Genomic DNA, 23,514 nt, shown 5'->3' with positions numbered 1-23,514 from the left:
GTTATAGTTGGGGGAAAAAAGCTTATGCATCCGAAGAAGTGGGCTGTAGTCCACGATAGCTTATGCTCTAATAAATTTGTTAGTCTCTAAGGTGCCACAAGTACACCTGTTCTTTTTGCGGATACAGACTAACACGGCTGCTACTCTGAAACCTATGGATAGTTTGTGACCCAGTCTTGATGCCATAGTGTCAATTCAATTTTTTTGCCTCTTAAGTGGAAGTAGAATCATGGACAATTCAAGCATCTGGCCCTCCATTGGTTGGTTTAAGCTCACAAAAAATTGTGTTGTCTGTACCACAAAGCTAGAGGAGACCTTCCTTTTCCATAAGTGGTAGAGGCTTGCATTTTGAAGCAGTAGAACCAGAGCTCTTGTCCAGGCTCTGCAGATGTGTGTAGGGTTTATTATGGAAAGAAGCCGCTCCATGGTTAAAGTTACAGCCACAGTCTAATTATAAGGCTAACTTTCGCCTGCCTTGTAACTCATGTTTTCAGATTTTTACAGTTGAGGTCTCAATAAAAGCTGGAACATACTGTGACCTTTTTGTTTAAATTAAGGGAATACTCTCTGATGTTAAAGGGCTTTAAATGGCTCCCATTTGAAATTTTTTGAAAGTGTCTAATGAAATGCTATGTCTGCCCAACAAAATTGCATCAGAATACTTGAAACATAGGTAGATTTTGAGATTGGCTCATGCACGAGGCAGTTTTCAAGAACAATAAAATTTTGGGGGTAACAGAGGGACGGCAAATTTAAGTGGTTTGCCAAAATCTGAGATAGAGCCCTGACTATTGAGATAACAACCATGACTTACTCACTTTACAAGAGTACCTACCTCTCATAAATATTGCTTGAAATATCTGTGTTTAGTTAGGCCAGCTCTAACATGAAGCTAATAATGTTTAATGTACCTGCACAGAAGTGCCACTCACCACATTTTTAGATACGAGGTGTCCCAAGATCAGTAACTTGACTAGGAGATGCTGAGGGCTAGTGGGGTAAGCAATGGCGGTGTAACCAGGAGGACCTGGGACTTACTCAGTGTCATTAATAGATGCTGGGAAACATCATCCTTTTTCAGAAATGGGGAGTGTTAGCCAATTGAGGGTGGCATATCAAAGTTGTGTTAGTGCTATTACGGTCCTTTTAATTAATTATTGCATATTTGCAATGTGCAGCAAAGTATTCTTATAACATGGACTTCCTTGCCTTTCTTTTAACTGCCAGAGTGAATGATTGGTTGCTGAAGATAAATGATGTGGATCTTATTAATAAGGATAAGAAGCAAGTTATAAAAGCTGTACTTAATGGAGGAGGAGTTATTAATATGGTGATTCGAAGAAGGAAGTCCTTAGGTGGGAAAGTGATAACACCTCTGCACATCAATCTTGCTGGGCATAAAGGTAATTATTTACATCTGAATGCTCAGGGCAAGCTATTAATCCACCCGCTTGAATTGTTATGACTTCCTAGATAAGGGTTCTCATTAGCTGTTTTTTTTTTTAACTGAACAAGTAGTAGTGACTTAAGTTAAGGATAGATTTCTTGCTCGAATACTGCTAATGTATCATTTCTCACCTCTCGTTTGTCCTCTATCAGGAGGCTAATAGGAGTTCAGTTGAATAAGCTTGCAAATCCCTACAATCTTTTTTTCTCCACTAGAAAGTGCTTATAAAGCTATATTACATTTTGGGTTATCTGTAACCCTTTTCCCATTGTTTTTCTGTGGTTTTTTTTTTAAACGTTATTAGAAGTTAAGCTAATTTATTTTCAACTACATTTTTATTACATGCGTTTCTTGTTCATGCAGGTAAGTCAGATATGTGCTAAATTCTTTGAACTGCAGAAATGAACTTGTTTTATCTTTATGGATTTCAGATAGTGGAATTAGTTTAGAAAATGGAGTATTTGCTGCTGCTGTTGTGCCCGGTAGCCCGGCTGCCAAAGATGGGTCCCTTGCTGTGGGAGATAGAATAATTGCCGTAAGTCTAAAGAACAAATAGAATTTCAGTACCACAGATAGTATGAAACACATTTCCTTTTCTTTAAAACCTAAAACCTTTTTATTTGACTCATTTTACCAAGTTTTTCTCAGTTTTAAATCTAATGATCTATTGAATAAACATGTTGGTGTTTGTAGGTTGGGTGAGTAATAGAAAATACAGGCCACGTTTAGTAGTTTCATTGATGAAGTTTTGAAAATATGGTTGCAATAACTCATCCATCAGACATATTTGTGGACAATCTCACTGCCTTCCCTTTTCACAATAAACGATAGGTAAGATAACTTAATACAAGGACTATACAAAGAAGTTCAAGGAATCTTTTTAGACCTCCATTAGGGTTTAGAAATAGAAATTATCTGGGATGATCTTATGACTATTCTTCTGTTAAAAGTGGACCTATGTCTCCATTCCACTTCTGGATGCATTGATTAAACTACAGGTGCTCCTGCAATTTGCAAAATCCCATGAAGGCCTGTCTTTACCTTCAGACTTCCTCTGAACTTGAGAAGACTCTCGCTCTGCTATACCTGCTATTTCAGAACCACGTTAGAGAAAGTGGTTAGACTCTTGTCTCCTCCAGGATGCTACTTATCTCTTCTGGGGACTGCTGGAGATCTGTGATCTGTTGAATAATAGCTTTAAAAGAAGTTACATATTTTATTCAGAGGAACGGATCTCAGGGAGGGTAGATTCATGCAAATATATAAAGATACGTAGAGGTATATGCAGTGGAGCAATCCTACATTAAATGCCAGCTCTAGTGAAGTAGGAAGTCTATAATTGCAGTTCTGGTTAGAGCAAAACTCTCATTAGTGAAATTGTCTGAAAAAGACCCATTCTCCTGATATGCAAAAATGATCCAATTTACCAGGATACTGACATTTTCCTTTTTGCTTTAGTTTGTTTGTTTGTTTTTTTGGTGTAACCACTATTTGCCTATCTCATAGAATGTAAACGAAGACAATTGCCTGCTGCTAGGTTTGTTTTGCTAATTTCCCCTTGTTTTTATGCAGATTAATGGCATTGCACTAGATAATAAATCACTGACTGAATGTGAAGCTTTGCTACGAAACTGTAGGGATTCCCTTACCCTCTCATTGATGAAGGTGAGTGTGGGGACAGGAAAGGAGGAAGTGAAGCAAAAGGTTTTTTTTCTGTTTATACATTTTTTTTTTAATTGTAAAGGGGAAAAGAACACATTCATAAAATGAATACAGTAATGTGGAAACTCAGCTAAATGAAATGGCTTTGTCCTGGTTAGTAGGGATTGGTCCCTGTCGGTAGTTACGGTGATGGGTTGGATCACAGAAGACCCCTTGGGGACTGCCAACTGATGTGCTGAGACTACCTCTGAGCCCGTTTTCCCTGGCAGCTTGGGACTTCAGTACCCTGCCCGGTTTGAGCCAGACACACTAGCCTGCTACAAACACAGACACAGGTCTGAACAATGTCCCCCCAAAACTGCAGGCTTAACTGAAAACAGCTTAAGAAGTGTTCCTGTCTCCAATACTCAGATGCCCAGCTCCCAATGGGGTCCAAACTCCAAATAAATCCGTTTTACCCTGTATAAAGCTTATACAGGGTAAACTCATAAATTGTTCACCCTCTATAACACTGATAGAGATATATGCACAGCTGTTTTCCCCCCAGGTATTAATATATACTCTGGATTAATTAATAAGTTAAAAAGTGATTTTATTAAATACAGAAGGTACGATTTAAGTGGTTCCAAGTAATAACAGACAGAAAAAGTGAATTACCAAGCAAAATAAAATAAAACACACATGTCTAAACCTAATACAGTAAGAAAGTGATTACAGATGAAATCTCACTCTCAGAGATGTTCCAGTAAGCTTCTTTTACAGACTGGACACCTTCCTAGTCTGGGCCCAATCCTTTCCCCTGGTTCAGTCCTTGTTCCAACTCAGGTGGTAGCTAGGGGATTTCTCATGACTGCAGCCCTCTTTGTTCTGTTCCACCCCCTTATATATCTTTTGCACAAGGCGGGAATCCTTTGTCCCTTTTTGGGTTCCCACTCCTCCTCCTAACTGAAAAAGCACCAGGTTAAAGATGGATTCCAGTTCAGGTGACATGATCACATGTCACTGTAAGACTTCAAGCCCTCATTCCTCCCAGCGTGACTTACAGGAAGATCTGCAAGCAAACAGAGCCATCCACAGTCAATTGTCCTGGTTGATGGGAGCCATCAAGATTCCAAACCACCATTAATGGCCCACACTGTGCATAATTACAATAGGCCCTCAGAGTTATATTTCATATTTCTAGTTTCAGATAGAAGAATGATACATACATACAAATAGGGTGACCACACTCAGTATATTATAAGCTTTGTAATGATAACAAGAGACCTTTTGCATGAAGCATATTCCAGTTATATTATAGTCACACTCATTAGCATATTTTCATAAAATCATATTGAGTGCAACGTCACAGTTACCACCTTTGGATGGCTGTTAGGTATCCTACAGTATGTGAAATTCAGTGGTTGCTCTCAGTTCAGTTCCCGGTGGATTGCTGTTTACATAAAAAAATAAACCTACCAACAGAACTGGTAATATAGTTCCCTCATTAGCATCAGCTGCAGGAAGTCTGCATGGATATGGAACTTAAATGTCCTCTTGCCCCTAGAAAGGGTTCCCTCTGGGTCAGGAGTGAGGATCACTGGTGGGAAAGCAGACTCTGCCCATGATGAGGAATAAACAGAAGCCTTCATTCTGAAGGGCCGTCAGTAGGGAAACACTTGTATTTCATACTGCGGTTGTTCCTAGAAACCCCAACTGATGTTAGGGACCGATTATGCTAGGTGTGCCACATACACACTGTAAGAGTCCCTGCCCCGGAGAGCTGGCAGGCTAAATAGACAGGACAGACAAAAGGTGGGAGGGAAAAGGTGATTTGCCTGGTGTCATTCGGCATGGTGATAGATCTAGAACTAGAATCCAGATCTCTGGACTCCTGGTCCAGGGCCTTATCCACTACACCATGCTGCCTCTGTGAAAGTCTTTTTATAAGATCGAAAAGGTTTATTTTATCAATCTTTATTCAATCTGATTCCCTGTACCAGCAATCTGTGAGATTTTGTTAAGCTGCCCCCTACTCTCCCTATCCACGCACACACACACTATCCATCGTTTTCCCCAGATTATAGGCTTGTTCCTTTATGTTCATCTTCACGGTACAGTCTCCATGTAAATTGGGAGCTTGGGGGAAAGAGAGGGAGGTGAGGCTGTCACGTGCAAAACCCAAATCTGCCACAGCCTTGGATTGATTAAATATTTTTCTCCTCCTAGGTTTTTCCTCAGAGCTCATCGTGGAGCGGTCAGAACATATTTGAAAACCTGAAGGATTCAGAGAAAATATCGAACTGCAGGGTTCATACATCAGAGATACAAGTTCAGAATAAAAAAAACTTGAAACACAACAGTTCAACACAGACAGACATTTTCAATCCAGACGTCCTGGATGGCAAGAAGGACCAGAGCGACCAGGGGAGTGGTTCGTTCTGTGATCACAAGCCCTTTTCCAGCCATGCTTTACGAGCAGACTCTCGCAGGAATGCTGTGCACAGCTGTCACAGTAATTCAGAACACAGTCTTAGTTCCTTTAGTCCAGACACTTACGGGGAACGAGGCTATGGACTTGTTGACTTGGACGGCAGGAGGCTGCCATTTGAGCCCACGGTAGCCGACTGCATCATGGTTGAGACCACGCTAGACAAAGGGCATGGAGCTAAGCATAGTGGTGGTACATGGCCTAAAGTGATGGTCAATATTTCAGCAGCAGAAACTGAAAAGTTCTCTGTGTACAAAAAGCCAAAACAAAGGAAGTCCATCTTCGACCCTGACACTTTCAAAAGACCACAGACTCCTCCCAAAATGGACTATCTCTCACCTAATCAGGTGTCCACACATTCGCCTCAGCCCTCAAAAGCTGAAGTGGCTTCAACTCCTCCAACCCCTCCCAAGAGAAGTGACTCTATTAAGTTTAAACATAAACAGCAGACAAGTTCTGCATCAGACTGTACTGTAACAACTGGATCCCCGCCTACCAGCCCAGCTACTGCCCAGCCCCCAGTGTCCTTGGCACTTAAGCAGGACTCAGACACTCACAAGGGGCGCAGCAGGAATGCTGGGCATTATTACAGGGAGGAGGGGATCGACTGCACTCATCTATCTTCAAGAAAATCTTGTGAAGATGACATTGGCTTTCAAAGAGTTGAAGAGCCAGAGATAAAAAGACCAAGACCAAAATCAGCACCTGCTTTGAGACATAAACTGACCCCTGTGCCCATTCCTAATCCTTCACTTCAGGTACAAATGAAATATACGGAAGCACAAAGCAGGGATGCTGACCATTATTTTCAAAAGTGACTCAAGTTTAGGTGCCCAACTTGGCACACTTCAAAGGGGCCTGATTTTCAGAGGATGGAAACTCAGCACATTCTGAAAATCAGGGCTCTTCAGGGTGTCTCAAATTGGGTACCCAAAATTGATGGTAATGAAAATATCTGCCCCTCACACCTTCATTAAAATTCTTGTGTGTCTTGAATTACAAAAGTAATTCTCAGAGTTACAGTATCAAAAAGGTTACAAAGAGGGATAACAGTGTCTCGCTTGATGAACGTTGCATGGTGTTTAGGCTTTTTGGTACCAGATGTTCTCAGTAATAATTCTAAGTTCTCTAGTGTATGTTGACAAAATGCAAAAATTGAATTATGATGGTCAAATTTACAAAGGAATTTAGGTGACCAAAGATGCAGATAGGCGACTAGTGGGATTAACAAAAGCAATTGAAAGTCAATGAGAGTTGGGCTCTTGAGTCACATCAGTGTTTTTGTAAATCTCACAAGGTGCCTATCTACATCTTTAGGTGCCTAAATACCTTTGTAAACCTGGTCTGAAGTTGATAGTGGTTAAAGTTCAGTTGTACTCTGTAAATGTTGACAACATTTATTAGGAGGATATGGACCTGAAAACACTTGGTTTTGCTGCGGCAGAAGGCATGAATGAACAATCCCTCCATGGAGATACTTGGAAATTTGTTACTAAAGTAGAAAAAGGAAGGATTGCAGGTGGTTGATTAAGGTCGATAGGATGTTAACTGGGAGATAAAGTAAAAATGGCCGCAGGGTTAGTTTCCCCCAAGGCCTCCATATCAGTGGCTCAGATTCTCCATCCATGACATTTGAACAAGCCCCACTGTCTTCAGTGGGTTTGCAAAGGAGTAACTGAGTGCAGACAATGGAGTAGAAGGTATAAGCGAGAGCAGGATTTGGGGCCTGATTCTGCAAAGTGCTCAGTATTCGAGCTGGTGGGAAAACTTTCATTAAATTTTTTCTCAATGAAAGTTTAGCAATTTCTGCCAGTTCTGCTGAGCACCTTCTGCTCCTACTTTGACTTCAGTGGGAGTTCAAGAGACACTTGCCAGCTTGTAGGATTGGGCCTTTAATTAAACATTCTGTGTGAGCCAGAATAGAATCCAGCTAACTCTGCAGTGCTGACAGCAGTAAAAAAGTAATAACAGTTTACTGTTGTAACTGAAGTCAGCAGATTATTACTGAATAAGCACAGGAAGCAGATGTGGCCTGTAAGAAGGTGCCATTTTCAAAACAGAATTGCACTGTAAGAAACTTATATATAGGCTACTGCTGCCTTTTGGCACATACCCAACAAAATATAAGCAAACCATTACACATTTGAGTGCAAGTAATTTGCTTTAAATAGAATGTCAAGTTGATCCATGTGTGCTGTTACTCGTATGCTTATTATTTGAACTGTAGTCATCAGTCACTGTAAGCACAGCACATTTATATTGTCCTTAACGTGTAGACAAGTGTTGCCTGCCATCTTATGCTAATACAGTAACTTCTCTCTTAATGTTGTAGTTATGTTCCTGAAAAATGCGACTTTAAGCAAAACGATGTTAAGGGAATCCAATTTCCCCATAAGAATTAATGTAAATTGAGGGGTTAGGTTCCAGGGAAATTTTTTTCACCAGACAAAAAGCTATATATTATATAGATATACACACCGTATACGTTTTAAACAAACAATTTAATACTGTTTGCAGCTATGATGATTGTGAAGCTTGGTTGAGGGGGTGAAGTTAGAGGGTAGAAGAGGGAGGGATATTTCCCAGGGAATGCCTTGCTGCTAAATGATGAACTAACACTCGACTGAGCCCTCAAGGGTTAACACGTTAATGTACCTTCTCATCAAGGCAGCACGAACAGAAGGGAGGGGAGACAGCATAGCAGACAGAGACAGACACACACCTTGTGTGTGGTGAGAGAGAGATGCATACTGCCCCTTTAAGTAAGCTGACCCACTCTTAAGTGCATTGTCTTTTTAAGTGGATCAGGAAGTTGAGACAGCAGCTGCTGCCCCAAGCTCTCTCTGTCTCTGTCTGTGTCCCCTCCCTGCTCTATATGGAGAAGGGGTAAGTGGGGTACAGTAGGGTTACCATATTTAGTGCCTCCGAAAGGGGGACACTCCACGGGGCCCCAGCCCCGCCCATGCCCCCCGCCCCAACTCCGCCCCCTCCCCAAAGTCTCCGCCCCCTCCCCTGCTTCCCGCGAACATTTGATTTGCGGGAAGCCTGAAGCAGGTAAGGGGGGTTGTGGGGGGAGGCGCGGCCCAGGCTCGGGCCCTGGGGTGCCGGCCCCGGGCCCGGCCGAGCACCCCCGGCCCGCCCAGCACTGCCGGTCCCCGACCCGGCCCCCGGGCCCCGGCACCGCGCTGCCGGTCCCCAGCCCAGCCCTCGGCACCGCCGGCCCGGCCCGGCCCCCAAGCCCCCGTCCCAGCACCGCCCCGCCAGCCTGGCCCCCTAGCACCCGCACGGCCGGCCCCGCATGTCCCGATTTTCCCGGACATGTCCGGCTTTTTGGGATTTCCCCCCGGACGAGGATTTGGAGCCCAAAAAGCCGGACATGTCTGGGAAAATCCGGACGTATGGTAACCCTAGGGTACCCTATGGGGGAGGAGGACACCCTGACATTAACACCTCCACCCCCTTTCCCCTCCTGCACAGCAAGCAGGAGTCTTTGGGAGCAGCTCCAAGTCAGAGGGTGGGAGCAGCACATGGCTGAGGGCGGGGGGAGTCTCCCGGTCCACCCTGGTTACAAGCCCCTACCAGCTAGCTGCAACAGGCTGCTCTTCCTGCAAGCAGTAGACAAAGCAGGCAGCTGCCAAACGATGTTAGAAGGGAGCATTGCACAACTTTAAACGAGCATGTTCCCTAATTGATCAGCAATGTAACAATGAAACATTAACCGGGATGACTTTAAGTGAGGAGTTCCTGTACAAGAAATTTAAAAGGCTCTCATTTGTGACATGGGCATTTTTTGGATAGAAAGACAAAACCTTTGTTACCAATCAAGATAGGAACAGGTGAACCTTGTCAGAATATGTCATTGTTGGTTATTAATACTTTCCAAGGGGTCTTGGAGTTACCATATAGATATACATCTATAGTTTCTGCACCCCCAACAAATATTTTTCAGATAATGAAAACACAGCATAATGTTGCAACTTGTTCTTTAAGGTGGTTGATGCATCAGCATGTTGAATGAGTAATGCCCATGTGAGAGAGTTTCAAGCTTGGAGATGCAAGAGTGCACACGTTACTCTCTGGAGTGTTTTGTAAATTGAGCTGTGAAGTTCAGAGTAGGGTTTAAAATTGGGTTTGTGTAGTGTCTTTATAAAAGAATGGCATTCACAAGAGTGCTTTTTATGCACTATCATAGCTAAAATAATTGCAGAGGCTGTACTTAAGCTAATATTGGGCCCTTTGAGAAGGGTTAGTGGTGGAAAATGAAGATATTTAAAATACAAAAATTACATTAAAGTTCTAAATTTATACACTTAAAATCAGAAATGAAAATGTTCTGGTTTTCATAGTAATGCTAATAATAGCTGTATTGCAGAGGATGTTTTTCTGTTCCGATAGCTAGATTGAAAGTTGAACTAGGTAGCTGTGCAGATGCTGTGTGCCTGCTACTTCCCTGCAAGTGGGCAGAGCCTTGGAACCCATCAGCTGGTATACGGAGCAAGAGAGGCATTGTGAGCAAAGGAGTATCACCAAGAACAATGTCTTCTGGAGCTACTCTTAGGTTGAGGCTGGTGCAGGTTAGGCACTACCCCTTACTCAGGTTGAAAGACACAGTCTTGCCCTACATGTAAATGTGAATCTATTAATGTTAAGTGTATGTCAAAAATATACAGGATGTGCAACATGGCACAATTTATGGGTATATTTGTTGTTGTGCTTTTGTGGAATGTGCCTAGGTCTCAAGGTGATTGTGTATTAGAGAATTTTAATTAAATAAGACTGAGGAAAAAAAAGGAGAGATGAACAAATGGCTTTTGTCATGATTGGGTAACAGTCATGTCTGCTGCTGATGCAGCAAGGAGGGCATGGCAATAAGAATGTGTGCCTGTTTGTGGTGTTAAATCTCTCTCACTATGTAACGCAACTTTCCTATCACATGAAGAAATTTGAGTAGCCTTTAGTGATTCATATTCTGTATATTATGTTTTTAATATCATGGTTTTTATGCTGTACTGTTTTAACCTCGAAAATAGCATTATGAGGGCTCTGCATTTTTTAAAAAACTGTGCTTGCAGCTTCCTACAGTCACTGGAATTCTTGGCCAACGAAATTTCAGTGCACATCAGATTTCCTCACTCACCCATGCTTGTTCACTTTGTGTAAAGCAGATAACGTAGAAATGCGTATCCACAGCCCAAACCAGCTCTTTCAGCTGACCTGTTAAAGCAGCCAGAAGAGAAGTTGCTCCACCTGCACTTGAAAGCTGAGACCGAGTGCTACACCTTCAGGCCAAGCAGCCAGTCTTGTTTTAGGCAGCCAGGTGCTCTAATGGCCAGGGGAAAAAAGTGTAGACTTTGTTTTTAAACATCTGTTTTTGTTGTTTTACATTTTGTTTATTGTTGAGACCATGTGGGACCAACGTGTTTGAAGAGAAAATTTGAATAGAGGGGCAGATATTTTGCATGCATGAAGAGGGAGTGAGTTCCAATATAGGCCTCAATTCAGCAAGATAATTTGCCGGGTGCATAACTTTTAAGCATCTGAGCAAGCCCTTGAAGTCACTGGGCCCGTTGACATGCTCAAAGTTACACACATGCCTAAGTACCTTGCTGAATCAGTGCCGTAAAGGGGAAAGAAGGCATGAGGACAGTGGGAATAGTATATGGAGAGTCCACAAGAGGGACTTGAGGGCCATAGGTAATGGATTGGGAGAGTCCTATAGGAGAGAATGAGAGCTGAGATGTAGGCAGAGAGGAGCTTGAAGATGAAGACAACATGAAAGAACACTGAAGAACAGTGATATCAGCAAAGTGGTGGGATCAAAGCATAATAATCAACATCAAGTGATAGCCAGCAAGTTATTTTTGTACTAGTTTATACAAGCTTGGAGATACAAGATTGAATTCTGCACTTTCCTTACAGGTACAGAAATACACTCCAGCCAGTGAAGAGCATCTGTCTCTGGAGCTCCAGGAGTGGGCGCCGTATTCACCAAAACGTTCCACTAGGCACAGTGATGGTTTTGTGTCTTCCTCCTTGTACACTGGAGCCATGTCAGCAGGTTGGTGACGATGACCTGGATGGTAATGTCTGTAATGTCATGGCGATAATTTTTCCTCAATTTTAATGTTCTGACAGCAAGCTAGACGTACTCATTTTGTGGTCAAAGCAGAATTCAGTTTGTAGATGTGAAGGCCAGAAGTGACCGTTATGATTGTCATGCTGTCTGGAGTGGTTCACAACCATGAGTGCCAACCTCAGGGCAGACTGTCAAAAAGAGACACCCCAAATTGGTGGTATGTTCTTTAATTAGATTTCACCCACCCAGTAACAAATGTGAACTCCTAAAGCATTACAACAGTCTTACCACAGAGTCACAGACAGTCCCTTGGACATTCCTGTCTATCTTGCCATCCCGTCAAGCTGCATTTCATTGTGGTTGGTGCTATACACCAAAGATCACAAAAGATCAAGTTGCACTGTTCAGACGTAACCAGAGACCTGGGAGTTTATTTGGAGAGAACTCATGAATTCAGAGATTCAGAAAGGTTATTCATTCTTCACAAGGATCTCGGAAAAGGTCTTCATGCTAAGTGGAGAGGCAGCGTAGTCTCATGGATAGGCACTGGAGTGGGCATTAATAGATCTGGATTCTAATCCTGTCACTGCCTGTGGCGGGGCGACGACTCACCGGCGCGGTGCCTCCTGCTGGCCGTCTCGGGAATTAGCTCTTTCCAGCCCGGAGTGCCCTCTGTAGGCCGATGTCTCGCCTGCCGCTGGCCCCCGTGTCCCTCCCAGACCCCGTTCCCCTCTACTTCAGGGTTCTGCCCCCAGTAGCAACCCACTGTCTCTGGGTCTCCCCTCGCAGGGGAACCCCCAACCCTCTATCCCCACCTTGCCTCAGTGGCTACTGCCAGTCATTATCTAGCCCCTGCTCCCTGGGGCAGACTGCAGTCTGTAAACCACTCATCAGCAGGGGGGTTAGGACCTGCTGCCTTTGCCTATCTCTGCGCTGCCTCTCTACAGCCCCAGTACCCTTTTGTAGGCCTTTAACTAGGCCTGTAGCCTGGGGTTTTGCTAGGCTGGAGCTCCCCAGCTGCCTCTGTCCTTCCCCCGCACTGCTCCACCCTAGGTACTCTTCTCAGCTCCCATGCAGCCAGGTCCTTCTCTCTCTGAAGCTAGAGAGAGAGTGTGTGTCTTCCAGTCTCTGGCCCTCAGCCCTCTTATAGGGCCAGCCGTGGCCTGACTGGGGCATGGCCCCACCTGTGGCTGCTTCCCCCAATCATCCTAGCTTTTCCCCCACCCCAGCCCTCTCCCAGGACTGTTTTAAATCGTTCAGGGCATGAGCGGGGTGACCACCCCGCTACACTGCCACTAACTTGCTGTGTAGCCTTGAGCAAGTCATTTCTGTGCCTCGTTCACCTCTCACCCTTTGAGCTAACAAATTACACGGTAAGATCTTCAAGGCTCTTATGTGCCTAACCCACTGGGGCCTCTGGGTGCAATTTTTAATATAAATACTGTCTGCCTTCTTCAGTCAGATTGAAACTGCTCATCCGAGAGGTTTACTTTAGTTACTAAAAAGGCAGTGTGAGACGACTGTGTGAGATCACTAGCACAAATGAGCGTTTTCTTGCAGGAAATGTTTACAAAGCAGCCATTTGAGCTTCATTGCCTACCTTCTTAAAAAACAGGAAGAACAAAAACCACACTATAGAATTGATGTAGAGGTACTGGCTGATGTGGTGGCCAGCAGGAGCATCCACCTGGCCACTGCTAAGTAGAAATCTTTCCCCAGTGTCTTTCAAAATACTGGTTTAGTACGGTTTGCATTTGAACTAGCATAGAGGATCTCAGAGAGAAAATGTATCAATATGTATTTGCCTGAATTTAGTGAGCAGGGTCTGAGGTATGTCCATTCAGCAATTCTCAAAGCCAAGATCCAGCTCAAATGGGCATGAAGTTTAATTTGAATATTGTTCACAGTTCTTGTTAGTGCCTCCTTGGTTATCATCCTGATGATGGTCACTAAATTACTGGCAGCAGAAAACTCAGTCAACCTCTGTGCCTCAAATTACCCACCCATCTCTCATGCAAAGTATTGTAATATGCAATAATACAACTATTATTAATGAGTAACTGTGACTTTATTGGAAAGTATTTTCACTAAAAAGGCCATTTCCTTATTTTTATATAATAGTGCCCTTAATTTTACAACAAACCTCATCAAAGTATATCTGACAGTAAATATTCATTCTTTGTCTTTCAAAATGTTTCTGCAACTGTGAACTAAGATACCAAAACTTTTGTTGAACAACATTTTGTCTGATAGTAAAGTATGAGTGTACTTAAATAAAAATCCTAAATAATGAGATTCACGTATAAATGTCAGTTTCACAGAGTTGTGAATTGTTATAGTCTAAGGTCATAGGACACTATAGAAGTTGGAAGTGCATGAGCCCACTGAAGAGGAAAAAGAACAATTGTAGCCGCGATCAGTTTTTTTGTGCACCATACTAAAATTGGACCGCTCTCTAATTATTATTCAGCTAGAAGTATGGAACTATTTCAGTTACATGTTTGATACTATCATGACTTTGAGAAGGGAGAGGACATCTTTTTGGTGGGCAAGTAGACATTGAACTGTTCAATAAAAACAGTCTAAATAATGGTTTGAGCCTTGGAGTTAGATATTCAGCTTCCCACTTTATTAGTGATTTGCATAAAAGTTACAGGCAAATGACTTTATGCCAGAATCTTGAGTATGCCTCATGCCATATATTTTGTCCACCTTAAAATAGGTACTGTACCAAGAAGTTTAGCACCATGTCCTGCAGTAACTGCTGTCATGAGAAATCCAGTTTATACTGCTTGGAGCCACAGAGTTCACACCAACAATTGCCCGTCTGTTGCCAGCCAAATCTGCCATCAGCATCTGCATCCCAGGTATAAATTCAGAACTTCACAACCTTAGATCTTTAATATATTTATAAATAAAATCAATAAGAGAAAACTATTTCTTGCTGTGCACTTTGGTCCACACAGAGGCGAACACTATACTAGTGCAGCATAATGTAAAATAATAGTTCTGTTACACCTTTTATCCGAGAATCTCAAAGCACTTTACAAACATGATGTAAAGGCAGTGACTTCTTCCCATGTAATGTTACTATGGCCTTCCATGAGAAAGCCCTGCAACTTTGGCTTGGACACTTTTGCCTGAAAATGATTTACTTTGAAAGTAAAGGAGAAAGTAACTGCAAAGTCTGTAGAAAATTCAGCCGCTCTTTGAGTTAAAGGTAATTAAAAACTTACCCTGATCTGAAACGTTGACTGATGTTTTGTTGTCTCCCACTGGCTCAACTCTTTGATCCATTTGGAATTTCCATAGTTAAATGGCTTTGAAATTTTGAACCCTACCTATGTTTGAAGACAATAAAGTACAATCGAGCAAATTTATTAAGTTATTGTGGATTTTTTGGGCCCAACTCTGCTCTCATTGGCAAAGTCAGAGATCAAACCCAATTCCTGCTTCCCTACTTTAATTATTAAACCAACACCTTGTTCATGAATGGGTTATATTAGTATATATTTTGCAAATATTTAAAATTGTACCCATAAGCTTACTAGAAAAAAATTGAATTTATCATGAAGTACATATTCTGTAGAAAGCTTAGGGAGCTGAATTAAAGCCCATAGAAATGATTTCTGTTGAACTGTGAGTCAGTGCACCGTCTATATAAGAATCTGATATATGAACACTGACCTCTGACTTCCAACTAAGTAATAATCTATTAGTATATTTCATGAAGAGCAGATATGTTTCTCATAATATACATAACTCAGTCTCAAGAACAATTTTTGGAGATTGCAGTCTATGTGGTGTATGGTAATATGCTAGGTAGCTGATAGTCACATTGGCAAACATTTATTCAGTGTTATGTCAGGAAGTCCTATGTATGTATTGTCTGGGACTGGCTTGTACAAATATCTTCTCAAAACAAAATGTTTTCTTTGGGACTGAATAATAAAGTATCTTTATTGTGCTTCAATGTGCTTCTTAGGAAATACTTTGTAGAATACAGCTGCCTATGGCTCAGCGATTTTAAGGATGCATTGCAGTGAAGTTAATGGATTAAATTGCTGTCCAAATAGTATTAGAGAATTAAAGCAAAGTAGCAATGGCACTGAGTTACAACGTGCTGCTGTAGACACACTTTTCAGATAGTCTTTCACTGCTCGGCGGGGTTGGGTTTCTTCCTGTTCCTCATGTTGGCTGGGGTAATGTTAGTTTTGAAGAGATTGTTTTTTGAAGACACTATAACCTACTTCTGTTTTGATGCAGTGCTCAGCACCAAGGTCGCCTGAGTTTGGACCTAAGTCACAAACACTCCAGTGATTATTCTGAAAACTCACGGACGAGAGCATCACATGGTTCAAATTCATTACCATCCAGTGCAAGACTTGGTAATTAGCATTTCAAATTTGTTCGTGCAAAGTATTCTGTTTACATCTGAGACAAAGCAGAGAAAATTCCACCCAACTCAAAGCATCTTTCAGGGATCCTTCATAGCTGTCAGAACCTTAAGGGCCCATTATTTTTCCTTGCTTCATATTCCTGGCTCTTACAATTTAAACTTCCATTCTCCACACTGAAAAGATTTGCGTAAAACCCCTTTTACAACCTGTCTGCCTCTCCTTAGTATGTCACAGCTGAGTGCTGCAAGACACTCCTTTCAGCAGCTGTTGCTGCATGGAAGGCAATTGTGTGATGACTGTTGTCAGCAGGTAGAAGGATTTCGCAAATATAATGTTGAGATTCAGAGGTGGGATGGGAAGGGAGAAAGGAGGTAGCTCCAGAAGGAAGGCATAGATGTTAGCACTGATCAAATACTTAGGTAAGCCCTACACAAGTATTACATTGTGGGAAGATAACAAAGTGTATTAAATTGTTTTATGTCCACCTTAGACAGTTCTGATATTTACATTTGGGTCTGTATCTATTCCAGCAGAACTTAAATATATGCACACTTCATGGCAGTAGTCTTTAACATTAGATAGACCTTTTAATTCTGAAATATTTTAAAAAACTGTATAAACAAGAATCTTATGATCCATCACTGAAATACAACTACCTCTATGGCAGAACATGGCAGCTTTTCAGCAGTACAACAAAAACTATATGTCAGTTTAGGATAGGAAGTGAAATATCTTATCCATTGAAACTAGTGTAGGTAATTGGAATACAATTGAACTCTTTCAAAGTGTGCCAGTGTTTCAAAATGTGTTCAGTGATCACAGGTGATCAGGACCTGTCTTATATCTCAGTCATGTAAATTGGCCAAAAAATATTTTAAAGAGTTCTTTGGTGCCCAAATAAGTATTAGATAGCTCAGTCGTTTTGTAGCACTCAGTAATGGGTACATTTAAGCAATGCCATAGCTGTACTAGCTGTTTGAACTAGGCAGTTTGCCAGCCATGAAAGTGGGATTATAAAGGGAACTTTTTGGTAAGGCCTTGATTCTGCTGGGAGAACTGGACTCTTGCACCCACATAGAGATCATTTAGCTTGTCTTTAGAATCAGAGCCTAAATGTGTGTTATCTGTTTGCATTTACATATGTCATAAACTGTGACATTTTCTTGTTATAAAATAGGTTCTTCCAGCAACTTGCAGTACAGGACGGAAAGAATTAAGATCCCTTTAACCCCAAGGTATCCAAGGTCCATCATTGGCTCCGAAAGGGGTAAAATTTTCTATTCTCAACATTTTATTTGTTGCCAATCCCCAGCATTAAAAATTCAAAAGTCCGGTCCCCAAAAGATTGTTTTAAAAATTATACAATTTTAAAATTATTTTTTCAAGGATTTTCTCATAACTACAAGGAGTAGAAAGTTCCTTTTTACTTTTCCAAGTGAAAGCACTTGATTTCAGGAGCTGGATCTTCTCGGAAAACGTCAGTTGACACATGGTATTTTATGAGGAGATTTGTGATAACACAGCACTCTGTAAGAGTTCTAGTCCCATATGAAGTCATTTCCTAATTTTATAATAGTGGTGAAATGACTCCATAAAAGGTGTATTTTGTTAGCTCTAAAACACTGTGTTCTTTGGCAAACTGAAGTCTTCTAAACAGGATATGAATTTAAAGTTTAAAGGATTTTCCATATTAATATTTTGCTTATATAAAGCATTCTTCATCAGAGAACTTAAACATTTTACAAATATTTATTGAATTATTGGAAATATATAGAACAGTACAAATTATTTTCAGCAAATAATATGAACTGTACTGCAGAACAGATTTTTTTTAATTTTTCAGAGAATATTTTACACAAGTAGAGTTCAGTCTGTAAATTGCTTGAAAGTTCTTGACTGACATTATTGCTTTGAGTATTCTGTATCCTTAATTAAAAATTAAAGATGCTTTAATTGGACATATATAGGTCATATGTTATGTTACTGTACCCTGACTGAAGGAACGTAGCTCTTATAAACAAGTTTCTTTTGTTATTACTAACATCAAATTTTCTTTCTGCAACATTCCCCGATGCAGCAAATGATTGATCTGAACAAGCTGACGAGCAAGAATGTTCAGTCTAATATTCCTGGATAGAAAAAATACAGTCAAAGCAAATGTATTTAAAACTGTAGATCTTCACAAATAATTTTTTGCAGCATTTGACCTAAAGGCTATGTGCATGGACTTGTGCTGCTTAAGCTCTGTTGTTGTTTTGAAATATTTCATAAGGCATTGTATAGCCAGAACCCAGGAGAGTGGATAAGGATCCTTTGAGACTGTCCCTAACATTCAGATCTTTATTTCATTTTTTCCTAGATTTTCTTTTTCATTATTATGTCAGGACTTTCCATTACTCATGTGCATTCATATATTCATTTGAAGGAGCTTTCCCATGGTCGGTTCTCACTGTTACAGTTTCAAGCCAGTGCTCTCAATTTCTAGAGCAGTAAAATCAACTCACATTTGAAAAGATACTGCATGTGTAAATATCTTCTTATGCTTATGTAAATTGTGCATCACATTTGTATTATTGGTGTGCATGTCTTTTAATGTCTTTTCAGATTCCTCCATTGCAAGACATTTACAATAAGCACTACATACAAAAACTGAATCCCTTTATTTTATTATTACAGGTTCACTGTCACATTCTGAATGTAGCAGTCCCAGCCTGATAACCCCTCCACAATCACCACTGAACCTGGAAACGTCTTCTTTTGCCAGCAGCCAGTCACAGAACTCGCTTTCTACATTACCTAGGATTTCTGTTAGCCCGGTATCAATTGGAGAGCGTAGAAAAGATAGGTAAGGTGATAGCTGTCATCATCTTTCATACAGATACACCTCTACCCCGATATAACACAACCTGATAGAACACGAATTCTGATGTAACGCGGTAAAGCAGTGCTCTGGGGGGGACAGGGCTGTGCACTCCGACGGATCAAAGCAAGTTCGATATAACGCGGTTTCACCTATAATGTGGTAAGATTTTTTGGCTCCCGAGGACAGCGTTATATTGAGGTAGAGGTGTATACCTGCGATAATCTTGTCTGATAGTTTATTAGAGTGAAGAAGTGTAAACAATTGGCTGTGCAAAATCAGGAGTATATTATACGTGTTGCGGTGTACTTTAAGTCCTGTTACTCTTTTTTAAAATTATTATTATTATGTATGTGCTGTGAAAGAAGCTTGTGTAACATACTCTTCCTTCAGAAGTTATAGGGTAGTGTTAAAGCTTCCAGAAACTCTGAGACTAATGTGAGCAGTAGGGTATCTTCTGTTAGATTAATGGTTTCACCAAACAGGTACAGCTCCTAAACTGGACTGCTTCTCCTCCTGGTAGGCTTGCTCAGATGTCGGTCCCTGGTGGAATCTTTTCACTAGGAGTCAAAAGAAAATGAAGACCCTATAAATAGTTTGTGGTTAATGCTAAACTTTTTAACGTGACTGGCCACCAGGCCTAACTCTCTCATTAACACTTGCTGTGATTTGGCAGGATTCAGTCCAAGCAGATCTCTTCAACAAGATTTAAATTCAGGACCATGGCCCTGATCCTGCAAACATGTTTGTACACGGTTAACTTTACTACCATGAGTAGTTCCAATGATTTTAATTGGATTATTCACAGTAGTAAGGTTAAGTGCTGAGTGTTTGCAGGTTTGGAGCCTAAGTAAGATGTTGGGTTTTTAATATAATGTAGGTTTTCGTTGATGTCACATCCCTGTTTCTTATAATGCACATTCAGCTTGTGCTAATTAATTTTGGACTTCTGGTTTTACTTTTATTGTAAAAGTGCTACCTCTGCATTTGTCAGCGTTTATGTAAACTCAGAATATCAAACAACAAACCATGGACTCTAAGGGCCAGATTTGTATTTATATTAAGGCCTCTTTACACCATTTTGGCAGAATAAAGAAACTTTGATGTGGAAGTAAATTACATTTATATGCACTTTAAGACCTCTGATTGCATAAATAGCAACCTGGCCCTCAAAATGTAAATAATCCAATAACAAGGGTATTCTATATAATAATACTAAAATAATTCTTAAAACTTACATGAAATTTTATCAGGTTTCATCACAGGATAACTGAAGATATTTCAGCAATTTTTATTCCACTACGTATATATTGTACTGTACATTGCTGTTTTGAAAGTGACTGTAGAAAGCACATTGTGGAGCTTTATTTATTAATTCACCCTAATTAGCACAACTGTATTCAGTTTTCAAGTAAAAAGATGCTTTCTGCTAATGGTCAGCCCTGCAGGCTTACCATTGAATCTGAAGATCAAGCAGGGTTTTTCCCCTTCTTGCACATAACTAATAGAGAGAGCGTTTTGGCAGCACAAATGATGTGTTCAGTGAGACCTGTGTAATCTCATATTCCTGTCAATAGGGCTACTCAGGTGTAAGTGCTTGGAACTTAGCCCTGGTCTACACTGAATAACGTAGCTGAAGTCAACGTACTTAGATCGACTTACCATGGTGTCTTCACTACGGTGAGTCGACTGCTGCCGCTCCCCTGTCGACTCTGCCTGTGCCTCTTGCCGAGCTGGAGTACAGGAGTCAATGGGAGAGTGTTCGGGGTTCGATTTATCACGTCTAGACTACCGGCTGGTAGTGAAGACATACCTTTAATAAAGAATTTTGTTGATGATGTACAAGCAAGAGTAAAATCCCGCTCACTTTTAGCCATTTCGGATTTGCTGGGCACCACATGAAAAATTATAGGTGCCAGGCAGTTGTGATTTGTTCTGCCTTTTGGAGTAAGGAGTAGAAATTACATCTTCTGCTGGGAGACTCATAGACTCTTACCTTACCTTACCTAACATTCTATAACACTCTGCTATTCAACAAGAAACAGATATACAAATCAGATTGAGTACTGTAAATGGAGGAAATGATCGGAAGAAAACTGCACCAGGCTTTCCTTCTAAAATAATGTGTACAGACTATTCTCTCATTATATGTATTCGTATCTGTTACTATTGTGTGTCTAAGTGTTCTTCTCTTCTCAAATCTTCTGCATCTTTCAGATATCTCTTCCGTAATAGGTCTTTTCTGAGAATCCCTCTGGCTCCTAGGCCTAGGTTCTCATCACTAAGGAGTTTGAGGTTGGCCTGATATAAGGTTGTCCTTCTCAAGCAGCATTGCGCACCTTGTGCTATTTTACATGTTTGGATAATTTCCCTCAAGGAGAATTTGCATGGTAATTGTAATGCTACCATGCAAACTGCTGTCTTAAAGCTTGAGTTTGCAACTGCTTAATTTTCATTACTAATTTGTGTTTCCCTGCGTACAAGTATAAAACTGATATTGTGTATTGGCTTCTCTTGGTTCACCACCTTATTATTTACAATGTTTATTTTCACTGGATATTAAGAATCCCAGTATTTATAAACTGTAAGGCACCTTTCTAGAATATGGTTTGTAAATTGCATATTATATATAGTGGTTTACTTTTATATAATATGGATGTGGAGGTTTATTTGCTACCTATTTCACCATCATAGTATTTATAATTCACGTTTGCCATAACTTTTTTTGTGAAGTCATGTATCTAGAATTGTGTATCTGATATACATTTAGTTCCACCACTGTACGTTGCATGGTGTTTAAGGAATGCGTAGGCCGTTTAGAGTATTTTTAGTAGCTTTTTAAACCAATCTTAATATTCCACTTCAGATACATAGTGCATGTCGCTTTTAAATATTATGCTTCAAGTGCCATTTTGTCCAAATCAATTTTTAACAATTTCCTCTTAAAGGCCGTACATGGAAGAACCACGCCATGTTAAAGTGCAAAAGGGTTCTGAGCCCCTAGGGATTTCCATTGTGAGTGGAGAAAACGGTGGGATATTTGTGTCTAAAGTAACTGGTGGGAGCATTGCCCATCAAGCTGGCCTTGAATATGGTGATCAGTTACTGGAGGTAATTTTGTTTGCTTAACATTTCTACTACTTAGTAAACAAATGCAGTTGTGTGAGTATAAAATTAATGCACAATATCTTGTGAATGAGAACCTGTCTCTCAAAATATAAATGATTCAATAACAGGGATATTCTAGATCATCATACTAAAATAATAATTCTCTAATTCTATAAGAAGTTTTATCACAAATTATTCATCAGTTTTTACTTCACTAAGTGTGTCTTGTGTAAAGGATAATGCTGCCTTGAAGGTGGCTGTATAGAAGGCACAAGTCTGCTGCCGCAGTATTTGTGGAAGATAGATGTACCTGAAGCAAAATCATGGAGCCAGAAAACCAGAAACCTGGTGTTTGAAATTCATAGCTAGATCCAGAGTTTGTGTCCTGAACCTATCAGTACTTAAAATCATTCATCATTAGGGTTGCCAATTTTGGTTGGATGTATTCCTGAAGATTTCATTACATAATCTTTAATTCCTGGAGACTCCAGGCCAATCCAATCATGGTGTAACGTGAACTAGCAAATATTCTAACAGAAACCAACTCCAGGTGCTATTTCACAATCTTTGCAGTACTTCAATAGAATGCTATCTGTCATCCAAAAAGAAAAGCATTTCAGGATTGTCATCAAGTTGTCAAATTTTAAAATTACATTGATTCCTCCAAAGAAATAATTAAATAGTAAAAGAAAGATCAGTAGTTCTTCAGACAACCATCTCGCAGCACTCCCGCAGATTGAGAGACTCGTGTTTCAAAAAGCAGTATCAGCAAATCAGGATGCTGCAAGTTCTATAATGATTTTGGATGTCTAATGTCTTATATTTATTCATTCTAGTTCAATGGAATAAATCTGAGAAATGCTACAGAACAGCAGGCTCGACTGATCATTGGACAGCAATGTGACACTATTACTATTCTGGCTCAGTACAACCCACATATGTATCAACTTGGCAATCACTCACGATCGAGGTAAAAGTTAGCTAGACCTTGAAAATGCTATTGTCTGGTCTGTGTCATTTATCAAGATATTTAAAACATTCTAAACTGAGACTAACTAAAGATGTTTTGATTTAAAAAAAAAAAAAAAAAAAGAGTGCTTAGAAAAAACAAAACAAGGTGAATAGCATCCATTTTAAAACCAAGGCATTTGTTTTATTTGTTTTTTTTTTAAGACTAAACAAGGAAAAATTAACTTTTCAGAAACATGAAACTAAAAACAAGTAATCACACATTGGTTTACTGTAGGAGCACTAGTAGCATTGACACTTTGTCAGAAGAGTACTGAATTTTCTCAGAGATGTGGGGGGAAGAACCTACTGGCCTTTGAAAAGGGGACTCTTTTATCTAAAGTATACCGGACTACATATCAAAAAATAAGGGTTTGTTTCTGTAAGAATCCACTTGGATCTTTAGAAACAGGCTGATTCAAGCAAAAAGGGGGGAAGGCAGAAAATCTGCCCTCTGGAGAAGCTACTTGGACATTCACAGCG

At 40.5% G+C, this 23,514-nt stretch overlaps 1 protein-coding gene across 1 annotated transcript in view; it reads left to right on the top strand.

The window, feature by feature from the left end:
* The window catches only part of DLG5 (discs large MAGUK scaffold protein 5), a 194,562-nt gene that overhangs the window by 153,114 nt on the left and 17,934 nt on the right, over positions 1–23,514 (top strand). The window contains exons 13-23 of the mRNA XM_034775542.1: positions 1,228–1,403; positions 1,879–1,982; positions 3,020–3,112; positions 5,318–6,337; positions 11,499–11,637; positions 14,378–14,522; positions 15,922–16,043; positions 17,233–17,322; positions 18,732–18,900; positions 21,864–22,026; positions 22,860–22,993. Of these exons, the coding sequence (XP_034631433.1) occupies positions 1,228–1,403; positions 1,879–1,982; positions 3,020–3,112; positions 5,318–6,337; positions 11,499–11,637; positions 14,378–14,522; positions 15,922–16,043; positions 17,233–17,322; positions 18,732–18,900; positions 21,864–22,026; positions 22,860–22,993 (2,355 nt within the window). The remainder of the gene's footprint in view (positions 1–1,227; positions 1,404–1,878; positions 1,983–3,019; positions 3,113–5,317; positions 6,338–11,498; positions 11,638–14,377; positions 14,523–15,921; positions 16,044–17,232; positions 17,323–18,731; positions 18,901–21,863; positions 22,027–22,859; positions 22,994–23,514) is intronic.

Source organism: Trachemys scripta, chromosome 7 (genome assembly GCF_013100865.1).
Source record: "Trachemys scripta elegans isolate TJP31775 chromosome 7, CAS_Tse_1.0, whole genome shotgun sequence".
NCBI classification, from domain to species: domain Eukaryota; kingdom Metazoa; phylum Chordata; order Testudines; family Emydidae; genus Trachemys; species Trachemys scripta.
Note: the sequence above shows the minus strand (reverse complement) of the source record. Positions and strands in the feature narration are given on the sequence as shown.